Here is a 21,801-nt window from a genome sequence, read left to right on the forward strand (position 1 = left end):
TTTTTGAAAAATCGAAGAGCGACTGACATTTCTAGAATCTGATCTCAGGTCAGAATGGGTTAATCAGACCAGTGTGTGTCCAGTGGGAAACCTCGTGTGAATCTGATCTCAGGTGGACAAGGTGTAGGAGCCGGTTGGAGGAGCGTGACTGACTGACGGGAAATGTACGATTTCATAGTAAATGCGACCTGCGGTCACAATAAAGAATAGAAATTGTATTGTCCTACAGGAATTGTCCCACTACTAGCAATATTCCCCTGCTGTGTCATGCAGGAACATGTACTGTACTGATAGAACAAGTGAGCCTTAGAGAACAATTTGTATTTGTTGTAGTGCAAGTTGCAACGGTGCCCAAAAGGTAGATCGCGATCTACCAGCAGATCACAAAGGCTGTGCAGGTAGATCACATGACATGCCCCTAAAGAATATTTTATTTCAATAAATAAATACACACATATTTGGCATCTGCCACTTGAATTAAGTTGACTTGATTTATTGACATCAAAAAGGGCCTGTCAACTCAAATCCACAATGCAATATTTAGTTTTCAAGACTGTTGGCTGTGCACAAATGTCGGTACTATAGCATTACAAGTTAAATACAAAAAACCCCTACCTATTCCATGTTCCCCCTCTAAGGTACTAAACAACCAACTAGGCTCCAGTCAGAAACTAAAAACCAGGTTTACAAACATGAACATCAAATCGAACGACACCCTCACACGGACAAGCTTGATGTAGCCAACTACTTCTTTACAAACATTGCAACAACGCAGTAACAGTTTTTGCATCGACTTGCTTTCGTTTGAAATGTACCCATTCTGCATACTGTGAATACAAATTTCAATCAATCAATCATCAATTGTCTTATTATGTAACGCCAGCGCCGCAATTCCAAATCCCCCTCGGGTACATATTAAAACTATTTTCAGTAATGTTATATTTTTTTTCGGTGGATAGATCTTGTTGAGCTGGTCATTTTGAAAGTAGCGCTCAAGTCAGAGAAATGTGGGCACACCTGTTGTAGTGCGAGTTAAGGACACAAAGAGCACCCGGGACTTTATGAAACCGAACGGAGCAAAGAGATAATTACATGAGCTCAACGGCCTCAAACAATTCACCATTATTATACCCTCTGTCAAAAGCAGCATGCCAGCCCAGATGTATTGCTTTAAGTGTGAGATGTCTCCTATTACACCCATAACAATCTCAGACAGTCAGCGTCTCAGGGGTGGTAATGTCAAGCCAAGCTGTGGCATAAGGCTCCTCCATTGTTCTCCGTGGGATGTTTATAGCGTGTGTTGTGTGTCTGATATATGATAACCAATAAGTGCGAGGTAGTAATTACAAGGCCCACACGCCACCGCAACGCCTGATGAATGCGTGAAATACAAGATGGTGGGATGTTGTTGGCGGGAGGGGGGGGGTCCTTTTGTGGAGGCTACTTATTACAAAGACATAAAAAAAGATTTGACAGACAGTGGTATTGTAATACTGATCTGGGTGGTGGGGGGTGATGGAAAGAGAGAGAGAGAGAGAGCGAGAGACAGTAAATCGTTCTCTTTCCTGTTTCAGTTTCAAAGTAAACAGCAATGACCTTCTGAAGACAAATCACTTGTGGGCCATGTAACTCTCAAATAAAAAATACTAACATTGCAAATATTACAACTCTTTCACGATCATCGTCAATAGAACACACACACACTGAGCACAATGGTCTACTATTATACAATCCATGACACACAACAGTTTTGCGGTCAGACCCTGAGTCTCCTCCTAATCATGCCCTGGCTGGTGCCTCAGTGAATCTGTCACACCCCCCCGAGTGAACTCAGGAATATTGCAGCAAAGGAATTATAGCTATAAAGGTTCTTAGCTTGCTTCCTTGATGATAGTCATCAAGGAATCTTCTATGTATTTGATGTATTACCATGTGTTGTTCTTGCTTACTGTAAATCACTCTGGATTAAGAGCGTCTGCTACAGTAAATGCCTAAATTGTAGATCCGGCCAATTAATAATAATAATCTTGAGTAATTGTAGAAGATTATGAACGCCACCTAAACTGACTTAAAGCTGCACTATAGATAAACTTTCCTCTTCTAGCCCTTCTACCTCTTCCTACAAGTTCTGTAATGTTCTTCAGTACTGTAGTACCACCTGGTATGGATGTTTGTCTGCAATAAGGTCAGACTAAAGAGGTCCTTTGTCCACCAGTCGACCTTGAGGCTTAATCAGGAGTTGTAGTAGCCACAGGATAATCTAAGCGGTGGATATTGCTCTTGTCTTCATGTCTTTACGTATGTAAATTGTCTTGTTCTTTGTGTTATGTCAAATGTGTGTATATGTGTTCTGCATACTTGGCTGCTGTGTCGCAAGACAAATTTCAGTGTGAACTGACAATAAAGTACTATATCATATCATATCAATGTTGGGCAGGGGCGGTATTGCAGTCCCCAGCTAAATGATGGACAGCTGGTAAATGGTAAATGGTAAATGGTGCATTTATATAGCGCCTTTATCCAAGGCGCTTTACAGAGATTGTGCATTACATTCACCCATTCATACACCGATGGCAGCGGAAACCAGGCAAGGCACCAACTAGCACATCGGGAGCAATTAGGGGTTCAGTGTCTTGCTCAAGGACACTTCGACAGTAACTCTGGGGGAGCCCGGGTTTGAACTGGCAACCTTACGGTTACCATCCAGGCACTCTACCCCTGAGCCACCGCCGCCGCCGCCCAGAGTTACATTATTTTTGTTAAACATCTTTATGATTTAGTTTACAAGAAGTATACAACTACAGCCTAGCACCTTACCCTTCTCATATTTATATGTTCACTGTGTTGTTTTTATACTGTGCTGAATAAATAAATACAAATACAAAAACTCTAAACAATTATAGAATGTACAATACTTGTTATTTTGATAATTGTTTAATCTGCCTGTTATTTGCCTGTTATCTCCTATGGTATCCAACATCAATACAGCATGGAATTGTGGACAAACTCTTATCCAACGGCAACAAAATATTAGAAGCGAAATGTCATCAAACGCGGTGGTCCGTGGCTCAAATGCCGAATAAATAATGGGCCTCGATATGGAAACCGCGGACTGCTCTATATATTTACAGAAGAAATGGGGGTGGGCAAAGGGGCAGAGGTTGGCACTCCCACAGGCCACAGGAGCTCGCGGAGGGAGTATGTGTGTTGTTGGGTTGTTTGGCAAGACAGTAGGGGATACGATTACCCAAGTCCAGTTAAAATTATTTGAGGACAGCCATGCAAGGCTTGAAATAATTTCTGACTGATGAAGGCTGCTGGATAGCCGGAACGTCTGTCAACTCATTTGTGATGTAGTAGAGAATACAAATAGTTGACATTATTCACTCTTGCCACTGTGTGTGCGACCCGCAGTACCCTCCATTACGCAGCCATGTGTGTCCCTGTGTACTGTACTGTACTGTATGTGTACATGTCTGTCTCTATGTATGTGTACGTGACTACGTGTCTGTCTCTGTGTCCGAGCACGGACAGCTGCAACACCTAAAGTGGCCAGTAGAGTACGGCACAGAGTAAAGTGGCAAAGAGTACACTATATGGTACGAGCCCTGGGCGCGTTCCTGGGAGTCTGGATGTGCCTTCCTGGGGGTCTGGGTGTTCCGGGGACCCCCCAGGGACCCCACACGGTAACTCTGTCATTTCTCGAAGATTTCTTTCCAAAAAGAATCAAAGTACAGTACAGAGCACAGTACAGTACAGTAACTATAACAATAAATGTATAGTTGCACCGCTCAGTTCACACAGGTGTTGTATGAAGTTGATAGCGCACCATACAGTATAAGCCAGAGTGCGGTGGTTACAAGAAAAGTCGTTTGAAATCATTTCTAACACTAATGTATCCTAGTTGGAGATTGCCCATAAGTCAGACATCCCGTTAGACCTGAGGACGATTTCTGTGTCAGTAGTGATCAACCTTTGTAAGTTTGTGTCAAGGACCCCCAGAATTATCTGCAGACCCCCATCTGAAAATATGTAGTCACTTCCAGGGACCTCACCAGAAGCAAAGATTTGAGTTAAAAACGTTTGCTCTGAAAGAATATATATTCAAAGATTTGTGCCACATTTTCACGTTTTTTCAAAAAACAGCAGATCTACAAGCTCATAGTGCGGCACTCGGTGGCGCGCTATGAGCTTGACATAATAGAGCATAACATAATGCTTAAAACACCAAAAGGGCTTCCCGCCCAGAATGGATTAAACAGACCTGCGTGGCCGGTTAATGTTACCTGCTACACAAATAGCCTATGGCTATAACAGTAACAGTATAACAGTTTATGTTGGTCATCATCATCATCAAGTTCATTATAATTTTTCGGTGCATCAGACAATATTCACAAGACTCCGAAGAATAGCAGTACAAATGACGAATAACACCATCTCCATATATAGGCTACAGTCCTATAATAAGGAAATAGATGAAGCTTGTTAGTGTTCACACACTAACAAGCTTTGATTTTTGGGATTTTAAACTGGACGCTAACGCCTCCTGATGTATCCTGCTTCTTACAGTGACAAGATAAGTATCATTTTGATAATAATCTGTGGCGTTCTAAAAGGGCACACTCAGGTTCCCCCCCGTCTCTGAAGTGTGGAACTGAAACGTTTAAAGTGCAAAGTGCTGCTAAGAAGTAATGTGACTTTCAGTCAGAAGTGCTCCATTTGATTCACCAAAAGGTCATATGCTGACGTAGACTTAAGATATCAATCTCAGGGTCTGGAATGCATTTTCCCTCTCGCTCGATCAAGCTTAATTTGCAGTTGGAGGAGGCGAGGAGAAGGATTTTTATTTTTTAAGCTAATGCCAGATCTGATATACTAAACACATTGGAACAACTGGCGTGAGTGGACAGCATTTAGCATAAGGAGAAGAAATTTCCGTTTCTTCTGACAGTGTCAAATTCACAGGTTCTTATTAATAGAGGGCTAATGGAGTGAAATGTCCGACCATAATATGGGTTGCCTTGACTGCAGAAATCTTTATTAGCCAAGCAGTGTGTTTCTGACTGGCTCTACTGTATACGTCTAACTTTAACTTAAAGGAGCACTTCACTCATTTATTTATTTTTGCCCCCTTTTTCAATTTTCTTTTTATAATTATTTATTTATTGGGTGATTTAGTGCATACATACATTCAAACAATAACATAATCAACACAAATCAGTATTAAGGAGGAACAAGATAATGGTTTCTAAATACAGTAGCATTGTGACTACAACCACCCAAGGTTTTTCATTATTTTTCCCCTTTACAACTCATTCTCACTCAGCCTCTCGCACACACGCACGCACGCACGCACGCACGCACACACACACACACACACACACACACACACACACACACACACACACACACACACACACACACACACACACACACACACACACACACACACACGTTACTGTATCTAACTTATCTACGTGTAGGTGGGTAAAGACCCACCTACACGTCACCCATTTTCAACCATATCTTCATAGAATTAGAGCTTACTAATGCTCATAAGGCTCTGTCTCAGGCCCAAACCGCACCAATGACTCGCCATATGCAACGATTAGTTCCATGTGGTTGCATGAAACCATTATCCCCAATGGCAGTTGCAAGGAGTTGCTTAATTTGGTGTGACTGTTTTGTTGTAAGGAGTTGCATTGGTAGCCTATACTGTTTGGGCCTCACACTGTGTCTCATTGGTGTGCTTTGGACAGCTCAGAAACCTGCCAATCAATGGAGATTCCAATATATATATAAATTAGAACCTCTTTTCTGCCTGGAGACTTGGCAAGCTGAAATAGAAGCCATTCTTGCGTTGATAGAAATATGATAAAAATAAAGAAAGAAATATGACGTGACTGGTAGTCAGGTTTATGAACTGTCACAGGGGTGCATGTGTTTGGTCCGATGTACTAACAGTCGTATACAGTCATGAGTCCGACACCCTACCCAAAACCCAACCCTGAACCTAACCTCACAGGTTAGTTTTAACCCGCCACGGGTTAGTTGTAACCTGCCATGCATGTCTGGAGCCACGGGTTAGTTGTAACCTGCCATGCATGTCTGGAGCCACGGGTTAGTTTTAACCTGCCATGCATGTCTGGAGTCACGGGTTACTTTTAACCTGCCGTGCATGTCAGGAGCCACGGGTTAGTTGTAACCTGCCATGGGTTAGTTTTAACCTGCCGTGCATGTCGGGAGCCACGGGTTAGTTTTACTTTTTAGAGCCACGTACAGTGAGTGACAACCAAATATAAAGATAGGATGAAAATTGTTGAAGTGGATCTTTAAAGTTTTGACAACTCTATAGATTTTTACAATTTGTGAGACACACTTTGAAGTTCAAATTAAACTCTGTGTCTGTGATGATGTGACCAGACTTGACTAAATATGTGCTGCTGGAGGATTATAGCTCATGACCTGGTTTGAGAAAATCATCTCTTTTATACATACCGGTACATCCTGTTGTGGATTTGAGGTGGTCTCTCTCATTCAACCACTAGATGGAAATATGTGTCCTCTCTGAGTCCACACTTTATCATCAATACAATGCACAGGGCAGTGGTTCTTAACTAGTGGTCCGGGGACCACCAGTGGTCCTTGAGGGGGTTCCAGGTGGTCCCCATGCAGCTAACTGATGGAGAGTTGGTAACCAAATGGAACCCTTTATTGATCTCTTAAGTCGAACGTAAAATTAATCTCGAACGTAAAATTAAACCAAATGGACCTGTGTTCTCTGGAGTTAAATTATTGTTAAACATCTGCATTACTTAATTAATTGAATAAAAAAAAGGTCTACACAATTAGAGAATGTAAAATAATCGTTATCTTGATCAGTTTTGGGTCCGAGAGGCTAAATCTGATCAAATGGTGCATGGTTCGTGGCTCAACTGCAGAATAAATAATGGACCTCACCTTGATATAATATGAAAAGAGTTGAAAACCACTTCTGTGGGGTAGTAACCTTGTTGGTTTCTCTTTGAAGTGAAAAGTGAGTCTGCTATTTCTTAACGAAATTAAGAAATAGCAGACTCCCTGAGAGATTGCATCCTCTGCATGAGTGGTCACAATCACATGACATAACTGTTAAAGGACTGACTGAACCCTTAGTCCAGTGGTTCTGGCCTTTGCATAATGCCTGTAAGGTTGTCGGGTCTAGAGCAAGTGCTACGGAAGATTGGGAGTGAGTCTGCTGTTCTGATTGCAGGAAGTGCAGTGGCGGAACAACATTTGTCCGGGCCGGGGTGTGAGACAGCACGACCGGGCCCCCCCCCCCATCGGGAAAAAAAAACCCATTTACGCTAACAGTTGCTGCTAATTTGAGCAGGCGTGCATGAACGAGAGAGGAGTTGTGTGTGTGAGGAGATGATCACAGTCACAGATAGAGGGAAAGTGTTATATTTTGCCTGTTATTTATGCTATATATTATTGATCGCGTCTGTGTCTGTGACATTGCGCAGCAGTGCACACACACGAGAGAGAGAGAGAGACGTAGAGAGAGAGAGGTGCTGCGTGTTAAAAAAATAAATAGGCTACTACTCATCTTTGTGTTCTGTTTCACCTTTGCTGAGTGATCGCACACAGGGAAAAGCAACAAGAAGGGGTTTAGAATCGAAACAGTCCGTTGTGGAATCACACAGAGTGATTAGCCTACTAATGAGTGACAGGTCTTGCCACTTTTGTAGCCCTGGCTGGACCTCTTACAGCGACTCTCTCTCGGCAGCGCGGTAAATTAAATTCTCATCAGACAGACATGATATGTTGTTAAAGTGTAGGCTATTATAGGCTATATAGGCTCTGTATCTGGTTAATTCAAGATTCAAGATTCAAGATTGCTTTATTTGTCATTCTTTAATTCCAACTGCAGCAGCAGAACAAAACGAAATTGCGATGTGCTGAGTGCACGGGCCGCAGCAGCATGGGTCGCGCAGCTCGCGCTGCCACAAACTTCTCTTTACATCAGAGAAAAAAAGAAAAAGAAGAAAGCGACCGGCGACTTCTTCAGAAGCAAGAGGAGTTAGTTAGTTAATTGCGGGAGCCTATGCAGGATTCGCGGGGCCCGCTGGTTTTATCAGTCGTGAGTGACTGTGTAAAAAATCGTCCATCGATCATCTGACAGTCCGGGCCCTCAGGAGGTCCGGGCCGGGGTGTGACCACCCCCCCTACACCCCCGGTAGCTCCGCCGCTGAGGAAGTGCATTCCATAGTTTTGGAGCTATAGCAGTGATTCTGAACCATTTTAATTTCTGAATGCAGTTTGACCTGCATTCAGTTACAGACCCCATTTAATGGCATTTCTACCTCTGGGACCACAATTTATATTGTCTAACGCCCGGGATTTGAACTCAGGTCTCCTGTGTGAAAGTGCAACATCTTAACCACTAGACCAAAGGGATATGGACCGGGGGAGATAATAGACTTTTTAGGCCATCAGGCAGAGGCTCTGAGCCACTGCTATACACTTGTTGGGGTTTGATTTGGTTCCATTTGTACAGTCTCAGAGTTACAGACCCCCTCAAGTAACCCTAGGGGTCCCCGGACTCCACTTTGAGAACTAATGCCTAATAGTAACCCAAGTGTAACTAATTGCCTAAGTGTAAACTAATAGTTTACACTTATTAAACTGTTGGGATTTGGGTATAGGTCTGGAAAGGGATGTTTAGGCTATATAAGACTAGTAAACTATTTGTTAATACAAATATAAAAAAGGACATTTTAAATAACAATATTAAAGAATAATAATAATAAAACAATTGCATGTTTCGTGTAGCGTTTAAAATTGAAACAAGCCTACTAAAGTACCAGGAGTCAGTCAGATCATCAACATTAAAAAAACTTAATTTTCCTTGGTGTGGAATGAGCTAGCGTCACACTAGTAAATGGTATGGTGGGCGTCAGTAAATGCCCACCCCCTCCTCTCCCTCATTGAAGTCCCCGCATGCAGCAGAGAGAAAGTTCAGTGTAGTAGCCTGTGTGGAAGCCACGGTGGAAGAAGGAGCGGTTTGGTTAACAGTTAAGAAGAGAGAACCTAGTTAAAGATCGCTGTTTGTTTGCACCAATACTACTACAAACAGCTGTTGGAATCCCACGGACAGTTGCTTGAGACTCGAGAGCACCGAGTCAATTGGTTCGAGGACTGACTGCGCTTTTTACCCAGCTTGTCGCGTTCCAGTTCAACGGTCTATTTTGAAACGTTTTCTCCTCCGGTTCGTTGTTGCTCGGAAGTTTTCGTGTCACACATTCTAATAGTTTATTTAATATCGTTTTGCGGAGTAGGCTAGTGTCTCCGTTTGGGGAAAGGATCTTCTTCATCATCATCATCTGAGAAATATTGTTCTTCATGGAAGGAAGCCTCGTTTTGTAAATGCTGCTCTTGTCTATATTTTTGTAACGGAACGGACGGCGCGAATCTGGACCTGCCTTCTTCTTCAATGGGGATATAATAAAGTGCGGATCGTTCGTTGCTTTTTTATTTTGCATGGACAGTCCTTTTTTTAAAACACACACGTTTTATTTCTGACATATGACTGAAAAATGAGCACGGGTCGTGGTTGCCCATTGAAGATGGTGATGTTTCTGGTGTGTCTGCTGGTGATTTCTGCCGCTTCCAGTTCCAGCTTCGAAATCGGCTCGTACGACCTGGAGCGAGGCAGACCGGCCAAATGCGAGCCCATCGTGATCCCCATGTGCCAGGGCATCGGCTACAACCTGACCCGGATGCCCAACTTCATGGACCACGACAGCCAGAAGGAGGCTGCCATCAAGCTGAATGAGTTCGCGCCGCTGGTGGAGTACGGCTGCGATCCGCACCTCCGCTTCTTCCTGTGCTCCCTGTACGCGCCCATGTGCACCGACAAGGTCTCCACGTCCATCCCCGCCTGCCGTCCCATGTGCGAACAGGCTCGCCAGCGGTGCTCGCCCATCATGGAGAAGTTCAGCTACGCCTGGCCCGACTCGCTGGACTGCGCCAAGCTGCCGACCCGGAACGACCCCAACGCCCTGTGCATGGAAGCCCCGGAGAACGACACCAGAACCGCCACGGAGAACAAGAAGGGAGAGGGCATGCTTCCCGTGGTGCCGCCCAGGCCCAGACAGCCGGCTGGGGGGAGCAGCAGCAGCAGCGGTGGTGGTGGTGGTGGGCGCTCGGGGACGGGGGGCAGCGGCAGCCTCGGTGGGGGATCCTGTGAAAACCCGGAGAAGTTCCAGTACGTGGAGAAGAGCCGGTCGTGCGCGCCGCGCTGCTCCTCGGCCGTGGACGTGTTCTGGTCGCGGAGCGACAAGGACTTCGCCTTCATCTGGATGACGGTGTGGTCCACGCTGTGCTTCGTGTCCACCGCCTTCACCGTGCTGACCTTCCTGCTCGACCCGCACCGCTTCCAGTACCCCGAGAGGCCCATCATCTTCCTCAGCATGTGCTACAACGTCTACTCGGTGGCCTTCATCATCCGCTCGGTGGCCGGTGCCGAGAACATCGCGTGCGACCGCGAGAACGGCGAGCTCTACGTCATCCAGGAGGGGCTGGAGTCCACGGGCTGCACCATCGTCTTCCTCGTGCTCTACTACTTCGGCATGGCCTCGTCCATCTGGTGGGTCATCCTCACGCTCACCTGGTTCCTGGCGGCCGGGAAGAAGTGGGGCCACGAGGCCATCGAGGCCCACAGCAACTACTTCCACATGGCGGCGTGGGGCGTGCCCGCGCTCAAGACCATCGTCATCCTCACCATGAGGAAGGTGAGTTGTTGTCGGAGTGAGAGTTAAGGCCTATTGGTAGTCCGATTTTCAGTGAAGACGGTTGACCACCGAAAACTACAGCATGACGTCACTGAGCAGCGGTGGTCACCGCTCTGTTTTTACTAAGCATCGTTTCGGTGGTCACCTCTTCACCGAAAACTATGAATAGGCCTTTAGTGTCGAAGTGTCCTTGAGCAAGACTCTGATTGCTCCAGATGTGCAGGTTGGTGCCTTGCATGGTTTCCTCTGTCATCGGTGTATGAATGAGTGAATGTAAAGCACAATCTATGTATGAAAAGGCGTTATATAAACGCACAATTTTTCCATTTAAGGTGGCGGGCGACGAGCTGACGGGGCTGTGCTACGTGGGCAGCATGGACCCCGGGGCGCTGACGGGCTTCGTGCTCGTCCCGCTCTCCTGCTACCTGATCATCGGCACCTCCTTCATCCTCACGGGCTTCGTGGCGCTCTTCCACATCCGCCGCGTCATGAAGACCGAGGGCACCAACACGGAGAAGCTGGAGAAGCTCATGGTGAAGATCGGCATCTACTCCATCCTGTACACGGTGCCCGCCACCTGCGTCATCGTGTGCTACTTCTACGAGCGCCTCAACATGGACTACTGGAAGTTCCGCGGCCTGGAGGAGAAGTGCGTGTCTCTGCCGGGGGCCCGCCGGGGGGGGACCCACCACCACCACCACGAGGACTGCTCGCTGCGGGAGTCGGTGCCCACGGTGGCCGTGTTCATGCTGAAGATCTTCATGTCGCTGGTGGTGGGCATCACCAGCGGCGTGTGGGTGTGGAGCTCCAAGACGCTGCAGACCTGGCAGAGCCTGTGCAGCAGCCGCAAGATGGCACAGTCGGACAGGACTAGCGGTGGCGGCAGGAAGCCGGCCTGCGGCGGCGCCGTGAGCTGCGGCAGCACGCACTGCCACTACAAGACGTCCCCCGCCGTGGTGCTGCACATGGCCAAGGCGGACCCCTACTACGCAGACAGCCCCACGCATGTCTGACTGACGGCCTATTCATACTCCAGTCTTAGGTGATAAGGCGACCACCGAAACGGTGGTTTAGTAGAAAACACAGAGAGACGTGTTTGGGTGAGCCGCTTATACCACCCGCGGCTCAGTGACGTCATGTTGTAGTTTTCGGTGGTTATCACCTAAAACTATATGTATGAATAAGCCTTGAGAGGGTCATAGCCGAGACAGACAGACCTCTTACACAGACGGCCCCCACACATGTCTGACTGAGAGAGGGTGCACGGCTCTGCACGCACATATGCACAGCACACGTACGTACGTACGTATATTATACACATGTTATGTAGGCATTCGTTCCTCACATGTTCACACAGCAACACACCCACTTACTAGCCCCTTTCGGAGCCCTTCAGTTACCGTTTCTGAAAAGGTAACCGATGGGTCCCGAAAGGGGCTTACACAGTACACACGCCACGTGATAAACACACGCACAAATGACAAGATACACACGCACACGCAGTCACGCACACACACACACTACACACAAACCTCTATGCCCTGTGTTAAAGGAGCTGCTAAAAAAAGACTACAATTCTGAGAAGAGGAGTTGAACAGATGAGCTGCCACTCTGTTGTTGTTGCTTAGGGACAAACAAGCACAGGCGTTGGAATGAGAGAAACTATCCACAAACAGTATTCAGTGCATAAAAAGGGAAATGTTCAGTATTGTTGTTAAACATAGTTGTTTGTTAACGTTGTGTTCTGTTGTCTTGCTGCCCAGCTTTGCAAATGGAAAGGGGGGGGGGGGGGGGGGACTTGCATGGGACGTGTTTTTGAGGAGGAGACGTTATTCTCCTCCCCTGAAAGTGGCAGAGAGTAACTGTATAAATCTGTATAAATATTCTATTTATTGTAAATATATTTAATTTAAAAGTTTACTTTGGCTCTTACCAGATTGATTGATTGTTCAGACTTACTTATTCACTAAAAAGGCCGAGTACTGAAGGTCCAGGGAAGCTAAGTGCCTTTATTAAAACTCTGGTTCTGCTCTTTTGGAGGATAATAAATTGAGGAACTCTTGTTCAAATAATTGTATTACTGTCTGGTGTTATTGCTGTTTGATGATGATTCATTTGCGAATATGAAAATATATTTTTTAAAGGTTTTTGTTGATAGGCCTAATCTTAGTATTCCAAGGTTGTGATTGTCACAGGTCCTTAATATTCATTTCACAGCCTTCGTGTTTTGTGCTAGTTTTGCTGCTATTCTACACCAAGACTGTCACATTTGTACAGAGAAACGCTGGCAAATGAGTTATGTTCCAAGTGCATGTGATGGTCCCCGAGGCGTCCCCAAGAATAATCCTCAAAGAGAATGGATGATGAATAGACGTGACAATGACAAACCCTGGGACGTATTAATGTTAGTCATCATCATCTTTAAAATGCAGGGGCAGAAGAATATATTTAATTAATGGCTGTTTTTTAATCCTTCCCTCAAATCACTATTGTGCCCCGTTTGCTTCCCCTGCTCCGTTTGATCACCATGCAAATATGCAGCACTTTGATGTAGAAGAACGAATCTGAAGTGGATTTCCAGTAACCCCCTGCATGGATTCACATAGTGTTTAATTTATGTAATTTGCATGCAAGATAAGTTGTGCTCAATGTACTGTTAGTCTGTAGTTTCAGAAAAATAATCCAGCACCGGCTTGAAAATATCGTCTTAAACTTCGTGTTTGTATAATTTCTTAGTGATTATTTTAGAGCAGCCCTTTAAGTAACAGTTTTGCATTGCTAATGACTGCATAAACTGAAGTAATTATTTATTAGTATGAAGTTTTAGTGGTAATATATATATATATATAGTATCTGCTGTCGGGAAGAGACAAAAAAGCAATTCTGAGAAATGTTTCCTCTCCAGGAAATAAAGAAAACAGTTATATTTTTAAAACAAAATAATATTGCCTCATCAAAGTTGCTGTTGTGACTTTATACATTGTCAATTATTTGCATGAAAGGGGGAGGTGGTGGAGTTAGCTGTTTTAGCAGACAGATTGAGGGTCCAATGGAGTTAAGAGGTTTTGTCCGAAGCACTTTTTACTACTTTTCATTGGTTCAATAGTTAGGTGAGTTAGGTGGTTTCCTCATGACAGGAGTCTGAAGGTCTTGTAGCTTGTTTTTCCATTTAAAATTGTCTAATTTTAATCAAGTAGATTAGATTAGATTAGATTCAATTTATTGTCACTATACAGAGTATACAAATACTATGAAATGAAGGGTGTACAAAGAGTGCACTGAGCCGCTGCACGTGAGTGCACTAGTTTCTTCCTTGCAGAAAAAAAAGAAAGATATGGAAGGATGCGGGGAGGGAGGCAGGGTTGGGGTGGGGGTGTTGACAGAGAGGGAGGGGGGGGGGGGAGTAAAAGAACCACCATAACATGTACTCTAGACCAGTAAAGCGTTAATACACAATGTTACATTACATGCTTCATGCATAGACAGCACCTTACAACCTGCGTGTCACAGTTGTTAAGTCAATTCACATCAAACGTGCTGGAAATTATAGTGTTTGACAGTGAACGTGATTTATTGTTTATTATCATGTCTCAGTGTAATTGTGTTCTGCGTCACCATATGTGAATGATACCATGGAAAACCATGTGATAACCAGAAGCTTGTTTTTATAATGTAGTACTGTGTTCTGCGTCACCATATGTGAATGATACCATGGAAAGCCATGTGATAACCAGAAGCTTGTTTTCATAATGTGTAGTACAGTGGTTCCCACACTGGGTTCTGGGGACCCCCAGGGGAGTTACAGGGGGTCCCCAGCTAAATGATAGTTTGGACCCTTATGGATCTGTAACTCTGGATCTGTAACTCTGAACTCTGTAACTCTGAGTGTACAAATGGAATTAACATACATTAACATTGATTTTACAATATAAATTGGGGGTCCCAGAGATAGAAATGCCATTAAATGGGGGTCCGCAAACTAATGCATGTCAAACTGGGGGTCCTTGAAATTAAACGGGTTGAGAATAACTGCTAGAGCCGTACAAATCTTCTCTTATGGGGGTCCCTGCAGCATATCTCTTCAAATGGGGGTCCGCGGGCTAATTAGTGTCAATTTGGGGGTCCTTGACATGAAAAGGTTTGGGAACGACGGCACTGGTCTATATGACATCACTGGAAGCAACAGAAATTATTTCCGTGTTAACCGTGCATATGCATACCCCCACCACTTAAGTCTAAAAATGTGTTACTGCTTTCAGGAAGGTTAAATATGCTGCCGTTTTATGTCATTTTCAAATACACCACCACCACCACCGCTATTCCGTTCCAGAAAAAGTTAAAGGATGTGCAAACTTGTAAAGATTTTTTAACATTCACTTACTCTACAGGTCAGCCACCACAGTATAAGGCCACATTGAAGGCAACTCTGTTGCAAATTAACTACATTTAATTTCCGTCCTTTGTGAAAGAATGCAACGCATGAGTTATCTTATCGACTTATCTCTTACTCAGTGCTTATTTATTCCCAGCAAGACGTGGGTTAAATACCGCCATCCATCCCGTTCTGTTTTCATTTCCTACCTCACTGCATTGCTTGGCAAGCACTGGGAAGTCTTGGGCTCTGACACATTTGTGTGCCACATTTAACTATTAAAAAAGGAGTGTTTTCCTTGGGAGTGGGTGAGAGTATGCAGCCAGGAACTCGGCTGGTGGTGTTTAAGCCACATGTTCCAGTTCATGTGTGCAGTGTGCTGCCTGAACAGGGGGCGCGTGTGCTTCCTCTCCACTTTACACTGCAGTGACATGACCCAGAGAGGCCGAAACACTTGCTCTGTGTGAGACACAAACCAGCATGTCCCACCTGCGCTTTAGCAGCGCACTGATTAGATAGGGCTGGGGTACAGAACAGCACACAGAGTCGGGCAGCATGCCAGTCGCTTGTCGTCAGTAGCTCATTTTCAAAGCTAACAACGTAGCTTTATAAAAGGACACAGAATGGCAGTTCACTTATTACACTTATTATTGAAGTCTTGTTTTTCTTTTCTTTTTTCCCCCTAAACTTTGACTATTTTTTTCTTTTCTCTTCTGGTCTTCTGGTCTTCTGTTTTATTTTTCCATTTTTATTCACCAACACGATTTTCTTTTATTGTTTGTTTTTTTTAAGATATTTTTGGGGGCTTTTTCCCTTTGATAGTGTGTACAGTAAAGCTGACAGGAAATGGGGGGAGAGAGATGGGGAGTGACACGCAGCAAAGGTCGTCGGGATCGGGAGTCGAACCCAGCCTGACAGCATGTCAGGCTGGATTAGCGCCTAGGTGCCCGGACCGCTAGGCCAGGCCGGCCAAGGCCCACCAGCACGAAATGTAATACTTGATCTATTACTGATTTTTTTTTCCCGGTACAGGTTCTTATTATGAAAGCAGACAGGCATGATTGGATATAGCAGCAACAGGATGTTGTCATAAGAAATGTCTTTGCTCTCTTAATTCTGCAATATGAATATTCCAACATTACATTTTCATTGTATTAGGCAGCTATTTTTAGCTTAGTGACTGTGCTTGTCTTCGGGGAGGAAAAGATAGACGCACAGGGAGGAGGGGTTCATTCCAAAAACAAAATGTGTTTGGACTGTGGTTCCTTAAGGCGCCAGACTTATGAATGCTGCCGGTGCCGGGAGGGGGAACACCTTCCCTGTGCATACACCTGAGGTCTAGCTGCGTACCTGGGACTTGTGCCAGCCAGTTAGGGCAGCCAGGGGCTGTCCTAAAAGCCCTAAAAGACCCCAACCCACCTTACAATAATGGGGTAAAGTATAAGTAAGCCCATGGTTTTGCTCTGAAAGTTTAGCTTGGCGGTGCTCGCCGCTGCTCGGCATTGTTTTTTTTTGTTAGTTTTTTTCCCTTCTGGCTCGAGAGGTTAAATGGTGTCAGAGGCAGTGGCCCTGAGTAGCTTACTCTGTCTCACTGTCTGGGCCAGTAGCTGGCCCGACTCCCTGAAAAGATTTTTCTCTTAAATTCCTGTCCAGTCTGGTGGTAGAGGAAATAATACAGATATAGAATTGACCCGTGAGTCATAATTTACTGGACACTGGATGGAGTGTAGAAAAAAAGGAGCACTCCTCTTTTTTTAGTCATGAATTGTGCGATTCATTTTCAAAGAAAGGGGAGGTATAGAGCTCATTGTCAAAGACTCAGCGGCTAACCTCTGTGTTCTTCTGCAGACATGGTGTTTTGTCTTGCCAATAGGGAGTGGCGAGGTCCCCTCCATTTGGTCACGGGCATGATTAAAGGCGATCGTTACAGCGTCAACTCAAGGCCCCTCCCTCCTTCTGGCCCTAAAAGGACCTACCCACCCCTCGAGGGGGGGAGAGAGAGAAAGAAAGCATCCTTCATTACCCTGCCCTCCCACCTTCCACACTCCCCCAGCCCCTCAGCACTATCCCTTTCCTGGGTTGTTTTGATGTGTAAATGAGTGCATTGAAAACCTGCAGGCCCCCAAAAGAGATGCTTTCCATGAAAATGCAGTAGTGAGAGAGCACCAGAGTTCACACACAGCTCACTCAGCCCTCATAACCAGCCTCCCACAGGGGCCCCTATAGCCCTCTATACCTCTAGTCTAGAGTCTAGTCTGCCTATACTTAAGCACTCGCATGCACGCACACACACACACACACACACACACACACACACACACACACACACACACACACACACACACACGCACACACACACACACACACACACACACACACACACACACACACACACACACATCCTTTAACTTCCCAAACCTTTCAGCCCGTGACCCAAAACATAAAATTTATATTTTCCTGGGACACAAACTAGTGAAAATAGCAGATCTACAAGCTCACAACGTGGCACGAAGCGACAGATCGGCTATTTTCATTACATCTTAAATAGTTGTGCTAATGTATGGGATTTCGCAGATTTTTCTTTCATTTCATCCTGAAATTACAGGGGAAATAAATCATTGAATTATGTTTTTTTGTTTTTGGGAATGTTTTTTGAAATAAAAAGCTCAAACTACCTGGATGCTAAAGTGAGAGAGCATGGCTTTACGGTAGCCTAGTATTCAGCCACTGACAGCAGCATATACTCTCTCTCCTTAAAGAAATCATTATTTGAAACATCATTAGGCTACATCATATTTTATTAGCAAGATATATATACAGTATAAAGTCTCGTATGATGCAGGTAAATTGTCCGAAATGACAATTCCTTCCAAATATTGGATTCTCTGGACATGGTGTCAGCTGTGTAAGTCCATTTGAAGTGCACTCAGGGGCGTGTAGCACTTCAGCATCATTCAACATCTGTTGTCTTTATTTCCCTTTCATCTCAATCTACAAAAAGGTTCAAACATGCATACCAATGGAATTAATTTCAACTGATGAGGTCGGATCTTTAGAAGTCAGGGGGGGAAAGGGGCAAGCGAAATGCATAGTGCAATAGACAGTGAATACATCATCTATCATTAAAAAGTCAGTACATTGAAGAGGGCATAACTCAAAGTAAACTAAATTTATCGTGGCATAATTAAATGCATTTTGTTTGTTTGTTTGTTTGTTCGGCCTTAATTTTGTTCACTAAGACTAAAATAATTCTGTTTAAAGGACAACTTTTTATTTTTTTCAACCAAGGTTCATGTTTTAGGTTGTTAGTAAAAGATGAGTGTTACATTTTGTTCATTTGCTGCTTTCTTTCGTTTTAGCGATTTTAGCTATTGTATTTTGACAGGTGGTCTAAGTGGAGGTCTAAGTGGCTAAATATTTCTACAAAATGTTAAGGTGATTTCTGTGTTATTATTTAAAATAGCTCTAATGCCTTCATTAGAGCTATGGGACTGTTCTCTTCCTATGCTTGCATGAAATGAAGACTATAGCCTCTCGTCTGTAGCGTAAATATAAAAAAGGTTTTACCTACTCACCAATACAAAAGCGCCTTGTGCAATTAGAAAGCTATAGGCATCCCCCTAGCACCTCCTCCTTCACATTCAGTAGATCCCATGATCTTTTGTGGTGAGATCTAATTGCCTGGAGTTTAGTAGGACTATAGTAAATAATATTAAAGAAATCGCTGTACAATGTTGAACAAAATGACATATTTAGCCACTTTGAATGCCCCCGCCCCCCTGTCAAAAAGACCTAAAATCGCTAAAATGAAAAGAATATAACACTCATCTTTTACCATGACAACGTTGGTATGAAATTTACCTTGGTTGAAAAAAACAAAAAGTTGTCCTTTAAAGGTATTGTGACATAAAAACAAAAAAAAGTAAAATTTCTTAATTGTTTTTAGGTTTTCTGAGCTCAATTGCACCCAAAAAACCTGAACTTTTAACATTCAGTAGATTTTCTGTGGTCTGGTGTTTTCTGGCTCAAACAAGTGCTCTGATTTTCCTGCTGACTGTGATGTCACAGTCTCATATATGACATAGGAATCTGCCAGCAGATGTCACTGTTTTCACTGTTTTCATTGCAGCTTAAAAGGCTTCACAGACACAGAAAATACACTGAATGTTCAAAGTTCAGGTTTTTGGGGTGTATTTGAGGTCATAAAACCTAAAAGAAAAACGAAAAATAAATATAAATATAAGTTAAAGGACAACTTAGTTTTTTTCAACCAAGGTTCATGGTTTAGGTTGTTATTAGAGAAAGTAAAAGATGAGTGTAATTTCTTTTTCATTTGCTGCTTTCTTTTGTTTTAGCGATTTTAGCTATTTTTGACAGGGGGGCGGGGGCATTCGAACATGGGGCTAATATACGTCTTTATTTACAAAATATTATGGCGATTGTTTTATTATTTAATATAGTCCTACTAGACCCAAAGAAATTACATCTGGCCACAAAAGATCACAGGATCTACTGAACGTGAAGGTAGCCTACTGGGGGGAAGCCACATTGTGTGTCATAGGCTCGAAATATCAGTTTGACACATTCAGTAGATCCTGTGATCTTTTGTGGTCAAATATAATTTCTTGGGGTCTAGTAGGACTATAGTAAATATAATTAAAAAAAAATAAACCACTGTAAAATGTTGTAAAAAAAATACATATTTAGCCCCATGTTCGAATGCCTCCGCCCCCTGTCAAAAACAGCCCAAATCCCTAAAACAAAAGAAAGCAGCAAATTAAAAATAATTAACACTCACCTTTTACTTTCTCTAATAACCTAAAACATGGACTGTGGTTGAAAAAAACCAAAGTTGTGCTTTAATGTTATGAAACCTTTAAGAGCAGTAATTTGAAGGAAGTTTCCCCACCAAAAGGTTTCGAGTCTCTTTCTGTATCTTTTCTAGTGTGAGTGAGTGTGTGTGTGTGTGTGTGTGTGTGTGTGTGTGTGTGTGTGTGTGTGTGCGTGCGTGCGTGCGTGCGTGCGTGCGTGCGTGCGTGCGTGCGTGCGTGCGTGCGTGCGTGCGTGTGTGTGTGCGTGTGTGTGTGTGCGCATGCTCTATTTCTATTTCCTTTGATCAATAAGCGCGAGACAGAGAAGTAAAGCCTCCTATTCCTCTGTACCCATCATGACTGCACCCTCTCTGCCTGTGGCTGAAGTTATAGAGATGAATCAGGAGCAGTGTTGCCACTAGATCTTGTAGGAGAAATAAGCAACCATGTCTATATCAAAACAAGCCTAAAAGAAGCGACTGCTAGCCTACCGGTAGTTGAAAATAGAAGATCTACAAGCTCACCACGACGCGTGAGAATCACTGGTTTAAATTACATTAGGAAACAAGCCCAAATCAGCATATACTTTAGAAACAAGCCCCCCCCCCCCCCTAAAAGAAAGCGCAACTATAGCAAAAAAATGACCAAGCAGCTTTACAGAAAAACAAGCCCAAAGTCGCGTATAATAAGCAGACATGGCAACATTGATCAGGAGAACGGAGTGAGGCTCAATTGCACCCTCTCCCCCCTCGATCTCTCTCTCTCTCTCTCTCTCTGAAGCATACAGCATTGCTGTGATCAATGTTAATCGCTTTTGCCACTCTCTCTCTCTCTGCTACCAGATACTCAGATACATTCATCTCATTTCCACTGGTGTGTGCAGCCTCCCCTTCCTTTCCCCTCCAATTACAACACCGTCAAGATCTCCAAAAGTCACCCTTTGGTGTCGGCCGGCGTGCAGGCAAAGACGATCGGCCTTTGAGGCAGAGAGAGAGAGGTCAGCAATGGCAAGTATTTGTCTGAGGGTTAAATCACGCCGGGTGCCTTTCATCGTGTTGTTGTGTTGCATGATCAGAGGCCTGGGATTATGTAGGTCAGACATTGGAGAATGAGAGTGCCCCATTTTTTTTTGGAGCTGCCATTTTTATTCAGTTGCTAGGCAGCAGCCCGCTCTAATCTCTTGTACCAAAGAGTCTCTCCCCAGAGAAAGAGAGAGGGCGCAGGAGCTACAAAGGATATGGGGACGGGGGGGACGGGGGGGGATCTGAACACAGCATCGATAAAGCACACAAACCATGCAAGGCCTGCTGCTTTCAGAAACACCCCTACAGAGAGGGAGTGGGCCAGGACAGGATATGAGTGCAGCCCAGTCCCCTCCTCTCTAGAGCTCATTAACAGACACCCTTCTGGAGTTGTCCCTGCAGGTCCTGCTAACTACGTAACAAACACCCTTCTGGAGTTGTCCCTGGTCCTGCTAACTACGCAGTCATGCGTGTACAGGGAGTAGAGTCTAGCACTTAGGCAGCAGTCCTGGGGTGTTCAAGTACTAACTGTGAGCTTGGCTGAGGCCTTACTTCCCATACACAACACTTGTGGCCTGTCTATTAAGAAGTCCAATATCCAGTTGCAGGTGGGTGTTGATACACCAAGGTTTGCCAGTTTCACAGTTAGCTTCATGGTCCGTATTGTGTTAAAAGCCGAGCTGTAATCCAGAAAGAGCATATGTGCATATGTCTTGCTTTTGTCCAGGTGTTCCAGTGTGGAATGAAGTGCCAGTGCCACTGCGTCGTCCACAGACCTATTTTTGCGGTAGGCAAACTGTAGGGGGTCCAGTGCCTCAGGG

At 44.4% G+C, this 21,801-nt stretch overlaps 1 protein-coding gene across 1 annotated transcript; it reads left to right on the top strand.

The window, feature by feature from the left end:
• The first annotated feature begins 9,019 nt into the window (after positions 1 to 9,019).
• fzd9b (frizzled class receptor 9b) lies at positions 9,020 to 12,550 on the top strand. The gene is made up of 2 exons (XM_083773710.1): positions 9,020 to 10,775; positions 11,108 to 12,550. Exons 1-2 carry the CDS (start codon positions 9,579 to 9,581, stop codon positions 11,786 to 11,788), a joined length of 1,878 nt encoding a protein of 625 aa, XP_083629836.1. The 5' UTR covers positions 9,020 to 9,578; the 3' UTR covers positions 11,789 to 12,550.
• Positions 12,551 to 21,801: the final 9,251 nt, after the last annotated feature.

Source organism: Protomyctophum parallelum (genome assembly GCF_964188405.1).
Source record: "Protomyctophum parallelum genome assembly, chromosome: 9".
Lineage (NCBI taxonomy): Eukaryota > Metazoa > Chordata > Actinopteri > Myctophiformes > Myctophidae > Protomyctophum > Protomyctophum parallelum.